This window comes from Scaptodrosophila lebanonensis, unplaced genomic scaffold, assembly GCF_003285725.1.
Source record: "Scaptodrosophila lebanonensis strain 11010-0011.00,11010-0021.00 unplaced genomic scaffold, SlebRS2 tig00000043-arrow-pilon, whole genome shotgun sequence".
In the NCBI taxonomy this organism is placed as follows: domain Eukaryota; kingdom Metazoa; phylum Arthropoda; class Insecta; order Diptera; family Drosophilidae; genus Scaptodrosophila; species Scaptodrosophila lebanonensis.
Window position 1 is genome coordinate 5,391,573 of NW_022060545.1, and position 18,298 is coordinate 5,409,870.

The 18,298-nt window shown below is 34.3% G+C and overlaps 2 protein-coding genes across 2 annotated transcripts in view; both read left to right on the forward strand.

Annotated features, from left to right (window-relative positions):
- Positions 1-12,119, forward strand: part of LOC115622147 — a 43,343-nt gene extending 31,224 nt beyond the window's left edge. The window contains 5 exon segments of the mRNA XM_030516013.1: positions 2,104-2,109; positions 8,009-8,095; positions 9,071-9,265; positions 9,360-9,452; positions 9,527-12,119. Coding sequence (XP_030371873.1) covers positions 2,104-2,109; positions 8,009-8,095; positions 9,071-9,265; positions 9,360-9,452; positions 9,527-10,453 — 1,308 coding nt within the window. The 3' untranslated portion in view covers positions 10,454-12,119.
- A 5,352-nt stretch (positions 12,120-17,471) lies between these two features.
- Positions 17,472-18,094, forward strand: LOC115623016 (protein enhancer of rudimentary-like). Its single transcript, XM_030517186.1, has 2 exons — positions 17,472-17,531; positions 17,592-18,094. Exon 2 carries the CDS (start codon positions 17,629-17,631, stop codon positions 17,956-17,958), a length of 330 nt encoding a protein of 109 aa, XP_030373046.1. The 5' UTR covers positions 17,472-17,531; positions 17,592-17,628; the 3' UTR covers positions 17,959-18,094.
- Positions 18,095-18,298: the final 204 nt, after the last annotated feature.

Consider the following 18,298-nt stretch of genomic DNA (forward strand, 5'->3'; position numbering starts at 1 on the left):
TATTTTACGAAGAATGCTTAAATTGTCAATATTTGTACTTAAAAATTATTTTTATTCATTTATTATTTAAATCCCAAGTTTTATAATTGTAATGAAGTAATATTAATTCATGGATAAATTTTACAAAAATTTTCCAAACATTATTTTAGAATATTTTGGAAAAATGTTGAGCATTATTTTATAAATTCGATATATTACTTTATATATAGTACATGTTTTATAAGCATTAAATTTTATAGACAATTTAAGCAGTAGTTGTTCATTATCATTTTAAAATATTTACGATTTAGTTCCCATATGTATAGTTTCACTCTTCATAGGTAGACAATAGTCAACTAATGAATTCTATAAAAATATAATACGATAGGTACGTATTGTTCCTAAATATATGTACAATATAGCTTAGAATATTTGTATAATGCTAATATAATTGGTATAAATATTATATATGTATAGTAACATAACATAGCTCTAATTAAAAATGAATATAATTTAACGGAAGTGATCAATTTTAAATTATTTTTCAACTATATTATGATAAAAGTTATGATGAAAGTTGAGAGAAGATGGGTATTAAGAATGACTTAAATGAGATGAAGTATATCTTCAATTCATATTTTTTATTACAATTAGCTGTTCTAAAAAACACGGAAATATGAAATTTCAATTCTTCTTGAAAAGTTTTGTCGTTTTGGGTGTTCTAGTTTTATAAGTGGAGAGAACAAGACGTATAATCAGATGATCAAAAATGATTTTAATAAAATTAAGTACAAGTATTACTTCAATTCACATTTTAAGTTTGAATCAGTTTTTCTATGAAATACAGTAAATCGAAATTTAAATAAGCAAAATTTTAAATATCGGTATGAATTCTGCAATACCAGAGAAGTGGATTCAAAGTTTAGTTATCAGATGTGTTGTTAGCTTTCCTTTTAATAATTATATTCAATGTTTAAAGGACAGAGAAGAAATAGGACGTTCATACGTCATTTGTCCTTAGGGCTATAGGTGCTATTGGTTACGAAAAGACATTTAAAACTATGTAAGATATTTTGTTATATTGAATGAAAAATGTATAAAAAGCACAGGCTTGTTTTTGCTTCAATTAAATTTAAATCTACACTTCCTGTGGATGCCTTAATCTTTGAAATATTCAAAAACACGATGCTTCTTTGGTTCTCTCTTATTTGCATCTAATCCAATGATTGGGTTGAGACATTATACCCAACAGACAAATATTGGTATCAAATATTTGCTCCATAGAAATTATAGTCTGTGTGTGAATTGTTGTAGTTTCCCGTCTCGTTGCCAGATACGGCAAGACACACATCCAATCGAAATCAATATAGCCCCATTGTCGAGCATCGGGGTGCAAAAAAGTAAAAAAAAAAGAGTATAAAAGAAATAATGGAAACAAATGCGTACAGCTGGCCTGACTAGCAAACAGCTTTACGCAATGGCCGATACAGTCCGTTGCTGTTGTTGTTGCTGTTGTTGCTATTGCTGTTAGCCAGTCAGCATCAGCATCAGCAGCAGTAACAGTAGCTCAAAGATACTGTATCTGTATCTGTGGCTGACTGCAGCTGTGCGCTAACTGCCGCTTTGTTGTGGCTGCTGCTGCTGCCACTGCCACTGCCGCTGCTGCCACTTCTACTGCTGCTGCTGCCACTGCTGCTGCTGCTGCTGCTGCTGTTGTCGACGTTTTGCTGTGCCGCCGCCTTTTGTCGGCCTTTTTTGTTTTGCTCGCCTCTTGCATGACGTAAACAGAAAATCTTTTGGTTGCTTTTTGCGCTCGTTGTTGGCCAAAAGTTGATGGTCACTTGCACACACAAAGCGCTTGGCATTGAAAAGTGGCGAAGTGTTTATTTCAATTTTATTTTATTTTTATATTTTATTCCTCTTGTTTTTTTGGGTGCTTGACAACAGTTTAAATATCAACATTTAATTGCAGCAAATGAAATGAAATGTGCAGTTATTTGCTGCTTTTGAGTGCATATCAATTAGTTTAATTGAATTTGTTTGTTTTCTCTTCTCTTCCTCTTCTCGTTCGTGTACTTTTTCAAACACGCACACCCCGTCGTATGCGTAATAAATGCATAACAGGAACAGGTAAGCATTGCTTGAAATTTATTTCGTTTCTCGTATGCCTCGGTCTCGTCGTCTACTTTAAGCACTTTTTCAACTATCTTTTGTACACACAAGCCAAGACACACACTAACACACTCACACACACGCAGACACAAACTCACACACACACACACACACACACACACTCTCTCTTACACATTCATATAACAATGAAAACCAATAAGGAAGCGGATAAATTAGCCGCATACGTACAAATGTAATGGAAAGTCTTGCGCCAAGGCGTTGTAAAATACATACTTAACACTACAAATACTTTTTCTTCTTTTTGCGCCGCTTAATCGTGTAATTTAAAGATATATCCATACATACTATATATACTTATATTAACAATGCAAATGCTTAATGCTGGGCTTCGGGTTCTTTCCTACACAATACGCATTGTGGTTTGCCTGCTAAATTGCTAGCAACTACGCAAGAAGATGAAAAAAATCACAACAAAAGTGTAGGCAGTAATTGTAACATTTTGCAGTTTCATAAAAGATATATTCCATGTATATACTTGTATATACTCGTATATAGTGTATCGCAAGCATAGTATGTAGAAAACTGTGCACAATTTGATTAACAAGTTGTGCTGTATTATTAAAATGTATCATCCACTGTAGGAGGAAAAGGAGAAAAGGCGCATCGGCTTTGTTAACATGTCCTTGTGGCGTAAATTGCTCATCGCCGCCCCTACAAGTAGGCAACAAATTTTTAGCATAGAACGACGATTGTGGTTGTTAGGGGGTAAGGGTAGTTAGGGGCAGGTTAGTTAAGAAAACTCGTTTCCTCTCAACAGAGCTTACACGCTTGGAGAGCAATGGGGACTAAGTTGTTATACCTATCAGAACAAATAAGCAATAATTTAAATTGCTTTATTTATTAAGCAATACTTTGTACTTGAAATTAAAGGTACAGCTTTCACTTTTAACATAAAGTATATAGTATATAACAAACGAATGGGTAGAGAAATGGTAAAGCATATAAGTATTTGTGTAAGCAGAACAAAAATATAATAATTATAAGAAATTGTTGCAACTTCAGCTTGTGCTGTCGTTGAATATCTTCCTAGCTTCGTTCGTAAATATATCTGTAGTCCTTTAGTAATAAATTTAACAATCAACCTTAAACAATTTCATAAATTAAATGGGTAGTTTATAGTAATAAAACGGCTGGAAAGGAAAGGGCCTTCATTAAATCGTTTTGAATCTTTCCCAACAAAATAGTTTTCAATAAAAATATTTATAGTTTACTTTGGGTATTAGTTGTACTTTATTCCACATATATTTCGACAAAACTATATTGATCTGGTAGCATGGTAATGTAAGTTTAAAAAACATCATTAAAATTTAATTCTATAACACAATTATTTAAATAAAAATAAGAAGTCTGTAGAAGAACAGCGTAGTCCCCATAGAGAGTAAATATAATTTTAAAAGAAAAACCTGCAGCGCTGTTTTCGCAAAACCACCATTATTAAACACATTGTACGTTTTTAAGCTCTTTAGACCATATTTTATATAGCCTAGATCTACAAAGTGAGAGCTTAGACCACAGTAGTTAGTTACAACCTTACAGACTCAGCTCAGACTCTCTCTCTCTCTCTCTCTCTCTGTATCTATCTCTATAAAAACCTTAAGTTTTTATAATTTACAAAAACACCAAACTACTACTATACTACTACTATATATTATTTGATCTTTCTTTACTAGTTACGAGTATAATTTTGGGCACTTTTTCGTTGACATACACGAGTATTGTTTCATGATCTGTCGCTCGCATACTTTTCGTATTCATTCGATTTCTTCTATCGTGCCACCGATACCGATACCGATACCGATACCAATACCTGTACCCTTACTCCCTCCGAAATTGTTCTCGTTTGTTCATTTGTGTGCATTTCAGGGCGGCTACTTAGATGGACTACGTTCACATTTGGGTGGTTTAACCCAACGTGTCAAATCATGGTATTGGGGACGACCTCTTGTAAGTGCCAATGTATTTTTCGTTAATCGAAAAACAAAAACAAAAAACAACCATAAAAATCAAAAAACCAACAAGCTGCAAAAAATAGAAACAATAACAATTAAACAACTGCAACTCACAAAGAAAAAAACACACCAAAATTGTGTACGACAAACAACAAAAAATTAAATTCAATTAAATTAAATTTTTAATGAAATGGAAATGATAATGAAATGTTCACGTCTGCGTTTTTGTACGACTCTTTTGAATTGCATCTCGTTGCATCTTCAGCGCATAAGCCTTAATTAAATAGTGTTGTTGCTAATACTCGTACATTTATTATGCCTTCTCTCTCTCTCTCACACACACACACACTCGCTCACTCACTCGCTCTCTGTTTCTTTCCAACTCTCTGTCTCTCTCTATTTGTAACTGTTTGTATGTGCATTGCAAGTAACTCGGCACAATGCAAGTGCAAAAAGTTAAATAAGCATTGAGTATGTGATTGTTTTGTTATTTTTATATTCGTAGGAATTTGCATTTTAGTTAATTTTTCTTCTTTTTTTCTCAAAAGACTTGCTTGCCACCACACTCACACACACACACACACTAACTAACTGAACTCTTAGTTGTTGTTTTTTTTTTTTTTTTGTCTAGTCACTAGAAAAGCGAACTTTTCACTTATCCTTTAAATGGTTATGTTTATGGTTTGTTTCTCTGTGGCGCACCCCAACAAAAACTAGTTTCATTTTTTCTCAAACTAGAGTTCTTTAGTCTCTTGTAAAGTAAAGTTGTCAATATATGTAAGTATACTCAAAAAAAATAACTACAAATAAATAAAGGAAATTGCTAAAATCTTTAAGATCTTAAACACAAATCAACCGCAAATAAATTGTCAAAAATGCAACTAAACAAAACGTCAAAACAAAACTAACTTAAAACAATGATGATGATGATGATGATGATGATGATGAAGAAGAAGCTTGAAAAATACATTTGCACATTTACGCATGAGTCACCCTGATTTCTACTTACATATAACTACTACTATATAACTACATATGTATATGTATCTACAACGGCATTATCACGACACACGCCAATTGGTTCACTGCCAGCCATATATAGTATTCGAACATCAACATCCCCTCCTTATTTGGTTTGTAGTGCCAACGCTTCAGTTGTTCTCTTCTTCTTTTGATTTTGTTCGACTATCATGTTTTTTTTTGGGTTTCCAAGCCCTGTAATTAGTATTCCCGTATTTTAAGTTTAGTATTTTGGTATTCAATTCAAGCTGCTGCTGCCCTTTGTCCACACACACACACACCCACACACACACACTGACACACACTCACACAACATACAAACACACACACACACGCACACAGTTACACTAACACTTCTAGCCGTGCCGTAGTTAGCTACATACTTAGATCTGTAAAATAATAATTCAAGTTTTGAAGTTTTAGTTAGCGCTTTACTAACTCCATCGACTATATATATATATATACATATATATATCTATCTACATATATATAATTCCATAGTGTACTAGTCTTGTTGAAATTTTAGTCCAAAACTCTAAGTGTCTTAGTTGCCATTTTGCAAGCCATTTTCTATATAGTACTACACATAAATATATTTATATCTACTGACACACACACACACACACACACACACACACACATAATGTACACATTTGTATAGTTGCAGCGTCCACAAGCACACGCACACGCACACACCCACACCCACTCACAGTGATACTCGTATACCAAATACACGGCACTTGCATTCTCATATTTTGCACAAAAGACACGCACACTCCTAAAGCACGGCGGGCATAGTTTACTTGTAGTACCGATTCGGAGTGATATACTTGTATACCTAAAGTGGCTTTCAATTAGGAATCCACATATAATTGCGATATGGGAAAGGAATCTAGAGAGAACTTCGTATTCGGCCTGCCGAACATTGTATATCCTTGCAAATATCTTTTGAGATCACTTTTCCTTATAAAAACTAATGACAATTATTAAGGATATTTTCGAGGTTTTTAGTAATTCTGGTCTGTTTTCGTTTTTTTAAATATTATGATATCTATATTAATCATTGAGTGGAATTGAAGTTAAGAACTTTTTAGTAACATTGCTTTCCAATGCTGTTTTTAAAAACAGAAACTGCAAAATAATTTAATGCCATAAAATGTGAGAAATATATTTAATAAGTAAACATTAAGAGTGAAAAATATTGTTGTTATGGAAAAATGAAAACAACTCTTTTCAATCATTTTTATTTAGCCAAACCAGTTGTCCGGGAGTTACGAAATATACTATACATCGCTATTCTTTTCTATTCTTTCCATTGAAATCCATGTTTCCCAAACAAAATGGTTTTACGTTAATTCTATCTCATATGTATGGCCAAAATAGATATATAATATGTAGCTAGTAAAAAAAATATTACTATACTTACACATTTAGATAGTAATACTTTCTATCTACATAAATAAATAACTGCCATCTCTTCATAGTCTAATTAATATGTAAAAGGCAGAGCTTTAGAAATTGTTTGGTTGTAAAACCAATGAGCGTTTGTAAGCCCTACGTACCCCAAACATTAAGGTATCAACAAGTATCGATGCCTCTAATGATTTAGTAAGATCAAGTCTTTTTAAAAAGGTATGCACATTTTTAGATAGAAAAACGCCTCTCCTTTGCAAGGGTATAACAAACTCTACTTTGCTGAAAGAACACATTTTCTTTCGTAAAGGAAGTTAATTTCGAAAAGTATATATGCCTAAACCCAATTAAGAAGAAGAAACTATATAGAAAATATGCCTTTCAGCGGTAAATAAAATCACTCAATTGATAAAATCATAATATCAGTTAAATTTGTAGAACTATTTTGATTCACAAGGTATCGAGCAGCGCAAACTAAACTGCATCCTTCCATAAGTACTCGTATCGATACCAGCATTGCCTTCAACATGCCTTACATTCTAACAAATGAAGAGCCCCATAATTTGACAATGATTGATGCCGAAAGTTATAATTTAATTATTAGCAGGAATGTCAATTGGGATTCCACATATTCGCATTGACTGGTAACTGTAAAGTTTCGACATATACTGACGTACATAGATATACTCATACGTTTCATTGCGACTCGTCTCCTCCAACGAATGCTTTTAAATTGAGAATACATTCAATCATATACTCTTTATTGCATTGAGGCAAGTCGTTGCAGCTTGAATGCAAATCACATTGACTTGAACTCAGCTCAGTTCAGTTCAGCTCGGATCGATACACTTGAGCACGAAAACGCTTTGCATATGCTGCCCTCTAAGTGCAAACCACCATTCCAGAATCAAGCTCTGTCACAACCACCTCCCTCAGCCATCCACCACTTTCAAGCCACTGTGTACCAATCTACTGTGCCACTGCAATATTTTATTCAATTCAATTAAACTTCTATCTCTCTATGTTTGCAAGTGAACAAACAAAACAAAAATCAAACTAAAACCAAAACCAAAAACAATCAAATCAAATCACATGACATGACGTCACCAACTTTTTATTGTCGTTGCAAAAAAAAAAACCAAAACAGCAAACCGAACAAATTTCCACACGCAATGCATTTTACAAAAGACAAGAAACAAAAATGTTCTTTTCTAGCAACAACTACAATAAATTCTTATGCAAATATTTCTACTATTTTCATTTTCACATATAACTTTTTTGTACAAAAAAAAAAAAAAAACAAAAAACAAAAAATTCAAAAATACGAAATGTACAAAAAATATATGACTATGCCCACTACGCAAAAAAAATTGCCGATAAATGCCTGTCCCATGAAAATGCCACAACACAAAAAACGATTGTTGAAAAACAAAACCAAAAAATAAAAAAAATAGGAGTTGGCCACAAAACTCTCAAGAAGTTTCGATATGAAGGAAGAGGGCGGCACTTTGCTGGGCGATAAAGGTGTACGAAGGCATCAGGTGAGTGATCAAATTTTTAGTGCAACACTGCAAGAATCGTTATCGAAAACAAAATACAGCAAAATACAACTACTACTCGTACTACTTACTACAAGAATATTCTACATCTACTTATTTATGAAAAATACCAGACATTATTGAAGCACTTGAAAGCTTACAAAGCAATTGAATCGTTGCGGTTTGAAATGCGATCTTTAATTATCTCTGCAACGTTCTATTCTTATTTCTTATGAACTAGCTGCCCAAATTTAAAGACACACCACAAATACACACACACACACACACCCACAAAAAAAAAAAGGTTTTGAAATCTGCCTCGAATCGAAAAGTAAATTGCACAATTCGGTCATTCATATTCCATTGAAACTATAACTATAAAAGTATCTGCATTTATGATTTCATAAAACTTGCAAGTCTTGTAAAATTCATTCAATTGGAATCCCCAGCCTTGCAGCTTAGTTTTGATTGTTTGTTAAACACACACACACACACACCTATACATACTCCTTCCTACTACTACTACTACTACTACTCAACTACCTACTTAGTACTTTACAACTATTTTCGAATTACTTGAAATACTTACTATGTAGTACAAAATAATTTCGCTTACTCAAAAAATACATACCTTCTACTACAATACTACTACATACTATATGTTTTGACTTTGCTTGCCTTTATCTTCCTCTAGTCCTAACTAAAGTTGCTTTTGTTATGAATACAGTAAATACAAACTACAAAAATATATTACCGACAATACACTATATAGTACTCGTTTGTATTAATTAATCCATTAATAGTGCTAGTTGAGTAGGTCTTGAACTAGTTTGCAGCCAATTGCCAAGCGATTTGATCTGGAGTGGAGCGCTACTCAGTCCATACTACTACCACTACCCACATACTCGTCTATATCTATCTGGAGCGTATATTTGTTAACTGTTATGGCTCTATCTTGCTGTCTCGTTTCATGCACAGTCCATGCAGCGTCTGTCAGCTGAGCAAAATGGTGGTTCAACGACTGAACAAACACATGAACACAATCCAAACGTCGTACCTGATCATAGAGGCAACTTACACATTACAGTTAAGAAAACCAAACCAATTTTAGGTATTGCTATCGAAGGTGGTGCTAATACAAAACACCCGCTCCCTAGGATAATCAATATCCATGTAAGTATCCCCCTGCCCCCCACGCATCCGTATTTCCATTCACTTCGTCTCTCCCTCTCTCTCTCTCTCTCTCTCTCTCTCTGCCTCTCTTCAGGAAAATGGTGCAGCATTTGAAGCGGGCGGACTAGAAGTCGGGCAGCTAATTTTGGAGGTAGACGGCACTAAGGTCGAGGGTCTACACCATCAGGTGCTGCATTAGTTTGGATATAGTTTTTGTTTGCAACAAATACTTATAATATACGTTTCTGATTTATTTCGCAGGAGGTTGCACGCCTTATAGCCGAATGCTTTGCTAATCGTGAAAAGGCTGAAATAACCTTCTTAGTTGTCGAAGCAAAAAAATCAAATTTGGAACCGAAACCAACAGCGTTAATATTTTTAGAAGCCTAACATTTGCTTGCCCTGCCGGCTAGTGACCCATTGGAACGACAAAAACTCGAGTTCCTCTATGAATGGGGTATCGATTTAACGGAGACGCCAAAACCAATGCCAACACCAATACCGCTGACAAAAGCTAAAAATCCACCGCCACTGCCTCATGAATTGCATAACAACATCAGCAGCAGCAGCAGCAATCAACAATATCATCATCATCATCAATCACAATCACAAACACAAACTCCAACACAAACACAGCAACAACAACAACAGCAGCAACAACAGCAGCAACAGCAACAACAGCAACAAACAACACGTGAAAACACTACACCCACCAACACAGCAACAACAACAGCTACAACAAAACAACAGCAACAACAACAACACAGCAGCACAACACCAACAAAAGCATCGCGTGAATCAACACCAACACGAGAGCAACAAAGAGAACAAAACCAGCAGCAACAACAACAACAACAACAGCAACAACGTGAACAACAGCAACACAATCGGGAGCGTCAGCAGCAACTGCGAGAGCAGCGAGAGCATCGCGAACGAGAATACCAACAGGACCACTCACAACCACACTCACACTCACACGCACACGCACACCATCGTGAGCATCACGATCACCAACAACAATACCATCCCCATCCCCATCATCATCACCCCCAGTCCCATCCCCATTATCAATCATCGCATCAGCAGCAACAGCAACAGCAGCAGCAGCAACAACAACATCGCTACAACAGCAGCAGCAGCAGTCACAGCAACAGCTACCGAACTCATAATAATTCCGTTTACCAGTAAATCGAAGGGATATCATCAAAAACAACAACAACAACAACAACAGCTACCAATAAATGGATAATTGGACACATTTTTTGGCAATATTTTCAACTGCTTTTCGAGAAGAAGAAGAAGAATTCAATAACAGTAAACAGTTTAATTGTGCTAACAACCCGAAGAATCAATTGCTACAGCTCCTAAGTAACTGCAACAACAGTTTCTCTGCGCTCTCTCTCTCTCTCTCTCTTCGACTAACTCTCCACACCCCACGCTCTACGCTCCTCGCTCGTCGCTTCCTCATGCACGCCAATTGTACAACACCGAAGCGCTTTATGATACGGCACAGGAAAAATTCAAGGGAAAAGCCCCAAAACAAAATTGGACTATCTAGTACTAGTACATGCTGTAAATGTAAATCTGAAAGATTGTAACTGAATGTTGTAAGAGCTTGAAGCCCCCCACCACCGGTTAATATCATTAGAGACCTATGTGTATGTACGTGTACTAACTATTCCACACTCCTTCCTCTCTGTGTTGTTTTGTTGTAGTCGGGAGAGATGCTCTATCCAAAAAAAAAAAAAGAAGAAGAAAGAATATCAATGATTTTCAACTGAAGCTATTCATTTCTATTAAAAGTGTTCATTTGTGTTGGTATTGGTTAGCGCCATATCAAGGACCTCCCAAACAGTGTTGAAACCAAGCCTCGTTTTGCAAATTAATATCAATATTTAAAAAAAAAAAACACTGCCAAAAAAAACCAAAAAAATTTAAGAAAAAAATGTGAAAAACTGGTTTAGAGCAGCTCTCCCCGCTCTCACCGCTTTCCAGCACCGCTTTCCACACCTAAGCTCTTCCCCTACTTCGGCCCCTCCAGGCAACAGATTGGATTGACAACCAGCCAGAGACATATACACGTATATATGTAACTCCAAAACACCCGAAACCAACCTAGAACTGCTCTTTCTCTCCCCTTTAGAAAACTCGAACGCTAAAATGAAAAAAGAAAAAATGAGAAAAAAGAACAAAAAAATTAACAGTATCTATTATTGTATTATTATTATTATTGTTATTCTTATTATTACTACTACAACTACTTATGATTATGAAGGAAACGTAGTCTAAAAGTGTTAGTCGTTAAAAGTGTTATGTTAATGAGAAAAATCAATTTAATTTGACAAACTGTATAAATCCCCCCACAAACAACATCCCAACCATGAATAAAAATCACAAATAATATGGCATACGTTAAGCTAAATAAGAAGAAGAAACAAGAGCTTATAAACATATAAAAGTAAATCCTTAAACAATAAGAGAAATCAATTAATTAGCAGCAGACACAGAGACAGAGCCACGGACACTGTAAAAAGGACAACAAAGAACAAGAACAAAGAACACCACACAGCGCAAGTAAGAAGAAGAGAAGTGTTTCCAAAGCAAAAGAAAAAGACAAGAAGACGAAGCAGAAGCAGAAAGCTGCGGCTTTTGTTAACAACAACAAAAACAGCAACAGACAGAAGCACACACACACCTACACACACTCACACGCACTCACACACATGCATATGCATCGATGTTTATGTAATTAACGCAGCTACAGCAACAACAACAAACAAATGAAAGCCCACCTAAGCAAATAATTTGTAAAGTTATAAAATACAAATATCAATTAAATTATAAAACACATGTAAAAAACAAATTAAAACCTAGTCGAATTAAATATTACTAACAACAACAACAACAACAAAAGCAATTACACCAATACCAAACTACCAAAATACAACACAACACTACCACACCACACACACCAAAAACACCAACAACCAATACTGTGTCGTTAAAGCAGCGCACGCAACAAGCAGCGTCGCAGTTGAGCCAAACCCCAGCAGTTACACACACCACACCACACCACAGCACACCACGAGTATAAAACATACTTACTAACCACCACTATACATACACGAAACAACTTTAAGCAAGCAGCGCATATTTAAAATCAAATCGAGTTAACCAACACTTTAAATGTAATTAGTACAATTTAACTGCACACTGCACACTTTTTTAAATGTTTGTTAAATGCTTTTGTTAAATGCTTTGCTGCGGCCACGCATAAACAGCATCAGCGGCCGCATCAGCAGCAAAAACAAAGGCAAAAGCAACTCAATTTTCTTACTCACCCACAACAGAAAATGGTAAACGAATTATACGAACTACAAAAGCTACGCTTCTCTACATTAAACTAAAGCTAACAAAATTGATGATAGCATTTAAACTATGCATAAAGCTAACAAGGCAGTAGAAAAACGAACGCTTAAAATTTGAGGTTGATTGGCATTAAGCAAAAAAACAAAACAAAAACCAAAGCATTAAAAAAGGCATTAAAGCAACGTTAAACGATAAAGTTAAGGGCCGACAGGGCGCGATCGCAGGTATGAAGAACTAAGCAAAATTTTAAATAAAAAAATATATACAAAAGGCACAACTGCAATAACAACAGCAACAGCAATAACAACAGCAAGTGCAAAATCTATTTATTGTAAAATATTAGCAAACCAAAAAGAAAAAAAAAGAAACAAAAACAAAGAACTCTTTTTAATATACATACTAAAAACGAAAAACGAAAAAAAAAAACAAAACAAAATGGATATCATTGCATTTCTCTTTTACGCTCTATTTTTTCGCTATTTGCAACTCACATTTTGCGCCTCTACTTACATTTTACTTGACACTTGGTTTTTGCAAGAAATGTTTGCAATTGTTGCAATTTTTGGCTATTAATCGGCAAATCGTTTACAACACAAATTTCGTTGTTGATTTTGTTTGTTGTGTGTGATAGTGTTTAAACGTGAAACTACGAATAATTCTTGACTAAATCGCAAATCGAAATTCACGCAATATCTATGCATGTCATTTGAGCAATTTGTTTAAGTCATGACCCTGAACATGGACTTGAAGTTCACTTTTTATGTCTAGTACTTATGCTAAATAAATATTTATGTATGCCTGGCTTCTTACGTTTATGTCAACACGCAGACGACAAAATCTCTATCTCTCTGCTAAGCTCTATCCCCCCGTCTCCCCCTACTCTATAAGCCCAATACTTACTAGTATATGAATGTGTATGTATTGTACTATATAGTATATATACTCGAATGGCAACTTTTAGGAAAAGCAATTTTTGCGAATGAAAGAAAAGAAATTGATAACAATGGAATATGTTATGAATATGTATTTTTGTTGACTATTATGTAACGCTTTACTGTATATGTACGATGTATATTAGTTATGTAAATTTTTAGCTAAATTACAGAACGAAATTAAGCCGAACAAAAAACGCGCATGATGTTTGTTAAAGTTAGTGCAAAACCTATACATATATACATACATACATATATATATATATATATATATATATATATATATATATTTCAATGAAAACATTTTTCGAGTACACAAAATTTTGGCATGCCCCACAACATTACTTGAATGAAATACAAGAACTTGTATTAGATAACAGAGAAATTTTACTAAATGGTCAACAAATAATTGCTATATACTTGTACTACATACAGACAGATGTATATACTTGTATGTATACAGAATAAATAAATACTTTTGCTACGTTTGTGCGTTGCAATGATGGATCGAATTGGCGATTTATCGATTATTGCAATACACGAGCTTGGTTGTAAATTGCGGCAAAACTGACAAGGCTTATTTAACTTAATGGATAGCATATATGTATGTACTACTAAACTATACATTATGAGACGCCAAGTATACATGCTCTGTGTATGATAAGCGTGCATTCTACTCATATATTGCATACTCGTATATATATATATATATTTACATATATACATATAGCGTGAAGCGTACTATATCTTACGTAACGACAATGACAAGCAATTTGAAGCAACAAAAACCAACAACAATTTCAATTTCAAAAACATATGTAAAGAGCTGCTACTCTATATTCATAAAAAAAACAAAACAAAAAATATCGATATAGAACAGCTATTAAAGCTATGCTAAAGGGTAAAAGGCATTTATACTCGCACACGAGGAAACGAAGAAACAACAACTACAACAACAAGCTTATAAATACCATAAATAACACACATACCACGTAAATCGTACTCGTATATTGTAACGAAAATAGCAATAGCGAATTATATATACACCGAACTATATATATAGTTGATATTAGCAGAGCTGCAGCCTCAGCAAATTGTTGTAAAAAGATTGAGCTAGACTTTCAATGCGCTAAGCATAAGGTACATAAGTCGATAAATATATATATATATATATATAAACATTGTGTAATTAAAAATAAAAACAGTTGAGATCGACGCTGTAGATATATGTGTATAAAAAATTGAAATAGTCAACGTTTTATAGTTATAGATTCAGCCACATATGTATGATTTATAGTCTCGCCTTCTAAATTCTCCAATAAACTTCGGTCTAAATTGTTCGAAAGTTGTTCAAAATTTGTTTATCTGGCTAGCCGGAAGCTAGCTTTCTTCTCTCAACCACTCATACTTATAAAGAAACAGACCAGAAAATACCCTAACTATAGAACTAAAGAGAAAAACTTCAAAAACTGTGCCACCTAGTACATAACAAGACCCGATTATATATCTGCTATATAGACACACATACAGACACGACTTGTAATATACACATCTAGAGAAACAAATTTAAATGCTCACTTATATATACATATATATATATATATTTTTGTCATATATCAACGTCGAGAACGAAGCACCGTATGAACCACTGATGGAACTAACAAATACACGAAAACAAAAACAAAAGAACAACAATTTTCAAAACTATAGCAAACTATAAAAGTGATGGAACATATTTATATATCTAGTGTACAAGTTATATATAGACAGAGACAGTTTTGTGTGCCAGCAATTGGATGCATTTCTTATATACTTATCTATGTACAAGTATATACGATCTACTATATAGACGAACGCTTCGAATCTAGCATCGTTGTGATTACGGCTCTCGAATCCAACTGTAATCCTTCTCTGGCACTGCTCTGAGCAAACAGACGAACATCCTTACACACACACACACACACACACACACACACACATACACACGACATACAAACTTACGGACGGACAAGTATAGCGAGTATGTATTTATGTATGCAGATGTTTTCAGATATAAGGCTTACTAGCGCCATTGCTTTGCCATTGCTTCGTGTTTAATGCGAGACACATCAGCCATCACACAAGTTTTTGTCTTTAGTTCCACTTTTTTCATAATCGATTCCCAGAGTTAGGAAGAAAAAAAGAAAACACCAGATATAAACGCAAAGATCGAGCTAAACTAGTGCATAGTGTTTAATATATTTCAGTTGTGTAAATTGTAAAAAAATAACAAAAATAACAAAAATAACAGAAGCAAAAGCAAAACAAAAACACAATTATTGATAAACAAAGTTAAACATTTAAAAAACTATTTATTGAAATTATGAATAATTCTTATCAAAAAACTTTAAACAAAGTAAACGCATTAGCATAGCATTATTGCAAAAACAAAACAGAAATTATATTGTCCTTGGTATTTACATATACATAAATGAAAAATACAAAAAATTAATAAATTGTTTTTAAAAAATAAACCAGAGTTGTTTCAGTTATCAACGGAAATGGTCAACAATTAGAGTTTAAATATTTCAAATATTTGTATCTGAACAATTAGTGTGGCCAGTTAAAAGACTAATTGAACTGAAATTCTTTTGCGCAAGTCTGATTGTCCTTTGAAAGTTGATGGTATTGGATATATGTATTTCAATACTCTATTCCGCGCCCTAATTATTGTCATAACTAGAAACTGTAACGGTTTAATTTCCAACTATGTGAACTACTAGAAATAGGGTAAAAAGGAAGGGTGGAAAGGAAGCCTGGGTAATATTTGGTTTAATACTTTAGTTTGGGCTTAAAAATGTAGATGAAACGCAATCAATATTCCTAAAACAAATGGTTTGGTTACTTTAAAAGCTTATCCTCACTGCTTGTATTAATGATCTATAATAGAATTTTACTCTAATAATTGCATTACTTTTTAATAGTAAAAAACTTCTTTGTCTTTCTTAATAGCTACACAAATATATTTGACTTTTTTGGTAAATAAATGGACCACCAAAGTGGTTTCTTGTTCTAAATTAGAAAAAAATGAATAAAAATCTATGTTTTTCGATATATTATTAATTTATTTAAAGGAGCAAACATTATTTTCCCATTCCCATTATTTTTCTAGCTTCACAAAAATAGGTTGCTCGCCTCAAGGGTATGAGTCGTTAATGGATAGTTGGCATAAGATTGGTCCTTAACGTCCTCCCACAAAAAAATATGTAACGGCAGCTACGAGGAGTCAAATTGGCATCGCTGAGCAGCCTGATAGCACGTTTACGAATATGTCCGCACAAGGGCGTACGCAGGGGAATCCCCCTAAAAACATTTCGCAATATGAAGTCGACCTCACATGTATTATTATGGCGAACTATTTTACCATAAAACGGAACTGAGTTGCATTTGTTGAAGTGTTTTTATTGATCTTACACATAAATTACTATTTATTTAATAAAAAATTTTAATTTTTTGGCCCCGTCTCTTCACTCTTTGGAAACAAGAAAAGGAAGAAGATTAGTGAGAAGGTCACACCCCGCTGATCTTGCCAATAGTTTTATATAAAGTATAAATAATTACATAAGACTAAACTCCTAGTTTGAGCTGTATTTGTACTTTTCTATAAGTTTAATTCAGGTTGTTGTAAATAATAACAGTATAATTAAAGTTTAACATTTGTAAAAAAAACCCTTTGGAAAAATACGCAGCCATAAACATGCTGTAATTATAAAAAAAGAAAACAAGAAATCTGGCTTTTCTTATGTGAGAGAGAGCTGCCAATCTGGTGTTAAGAAGCAAAATAATAATAATCGGAAGCATTCCAGTCGGCTCACACGACCTATCAAACTTTTGTCAAATGTCAGATTCACTTTTTCATTGTGTTCCAGGGATCTCTTGCAAATTAAAACCGAACATTTCTTCCTTAGCACTGCCATTTTACTGTAGTAAGTATTACTATTACTAGTCCAGAGAAGCGCAAGAGCCATTCTAATTGATAATTGCAGCGTTGGAAAGAGCCAAACTGCCAAAGAAAAACTGGAAATGTCGGGGACACACGTGGATATGTCGCATACCATACTTTTTATTCAGGCAAGCACGCGTCGTGAGTCACGCACCTTTTGCGATTACGAAACCGTCGAGAAGTGCTTGGAGGGTATATGCAAGGTCTATGAAGAGCATCTCAAGCTCTACAATCCGAATAATCCAACAATTACGTACGATATTCGCCAGCTATTCGAGTTCATTGATCAGGTGCCGGACATCGGATGCATGGTGCTTGATCCATCGACCAAATCCTATGCTCCGCATAACAAAGAATGGATAAAGGAGAAGATGTACGACCTGCTGCGTCATGTTGCTGCAAGGACATAGGTAGACGGACAAGAAGAGGACGGCTAAGAAGATAAGCCCAAAACTTTCATTGCAAAAAGGAAGACGACATGCGAGCTGTAAAAAATAAAACCAAAACCTAAGAGCAACAATAAAAGACAAATAATAATAAACACAAGTAAAGTTTGGAGTAAATAAACCATAATAGGCAGCTTGGCAGGTGAACGTAGTTATTAGTTAGAATATGAATTCTTGCGACTGTTTTTAAATTCGTAGTCGTTCAAATGGAGTCGAATTAAAAAAGTTAGTTTATCGAGTAAGTTGTCGGCTTATACGAACTTTCTTTAATTTCCAATTCCAATTGGAGAAAAATTGGACAAAA

Excerpts from the sequence above, each read along its gene's own strand:
- LOC115623016 (XM_030517186.1), top strand. The coding sequence starts at position 17,629 with ATGTCGGGGACACACGTGGATATGTCGCATACCATACTTTTTATTCAG.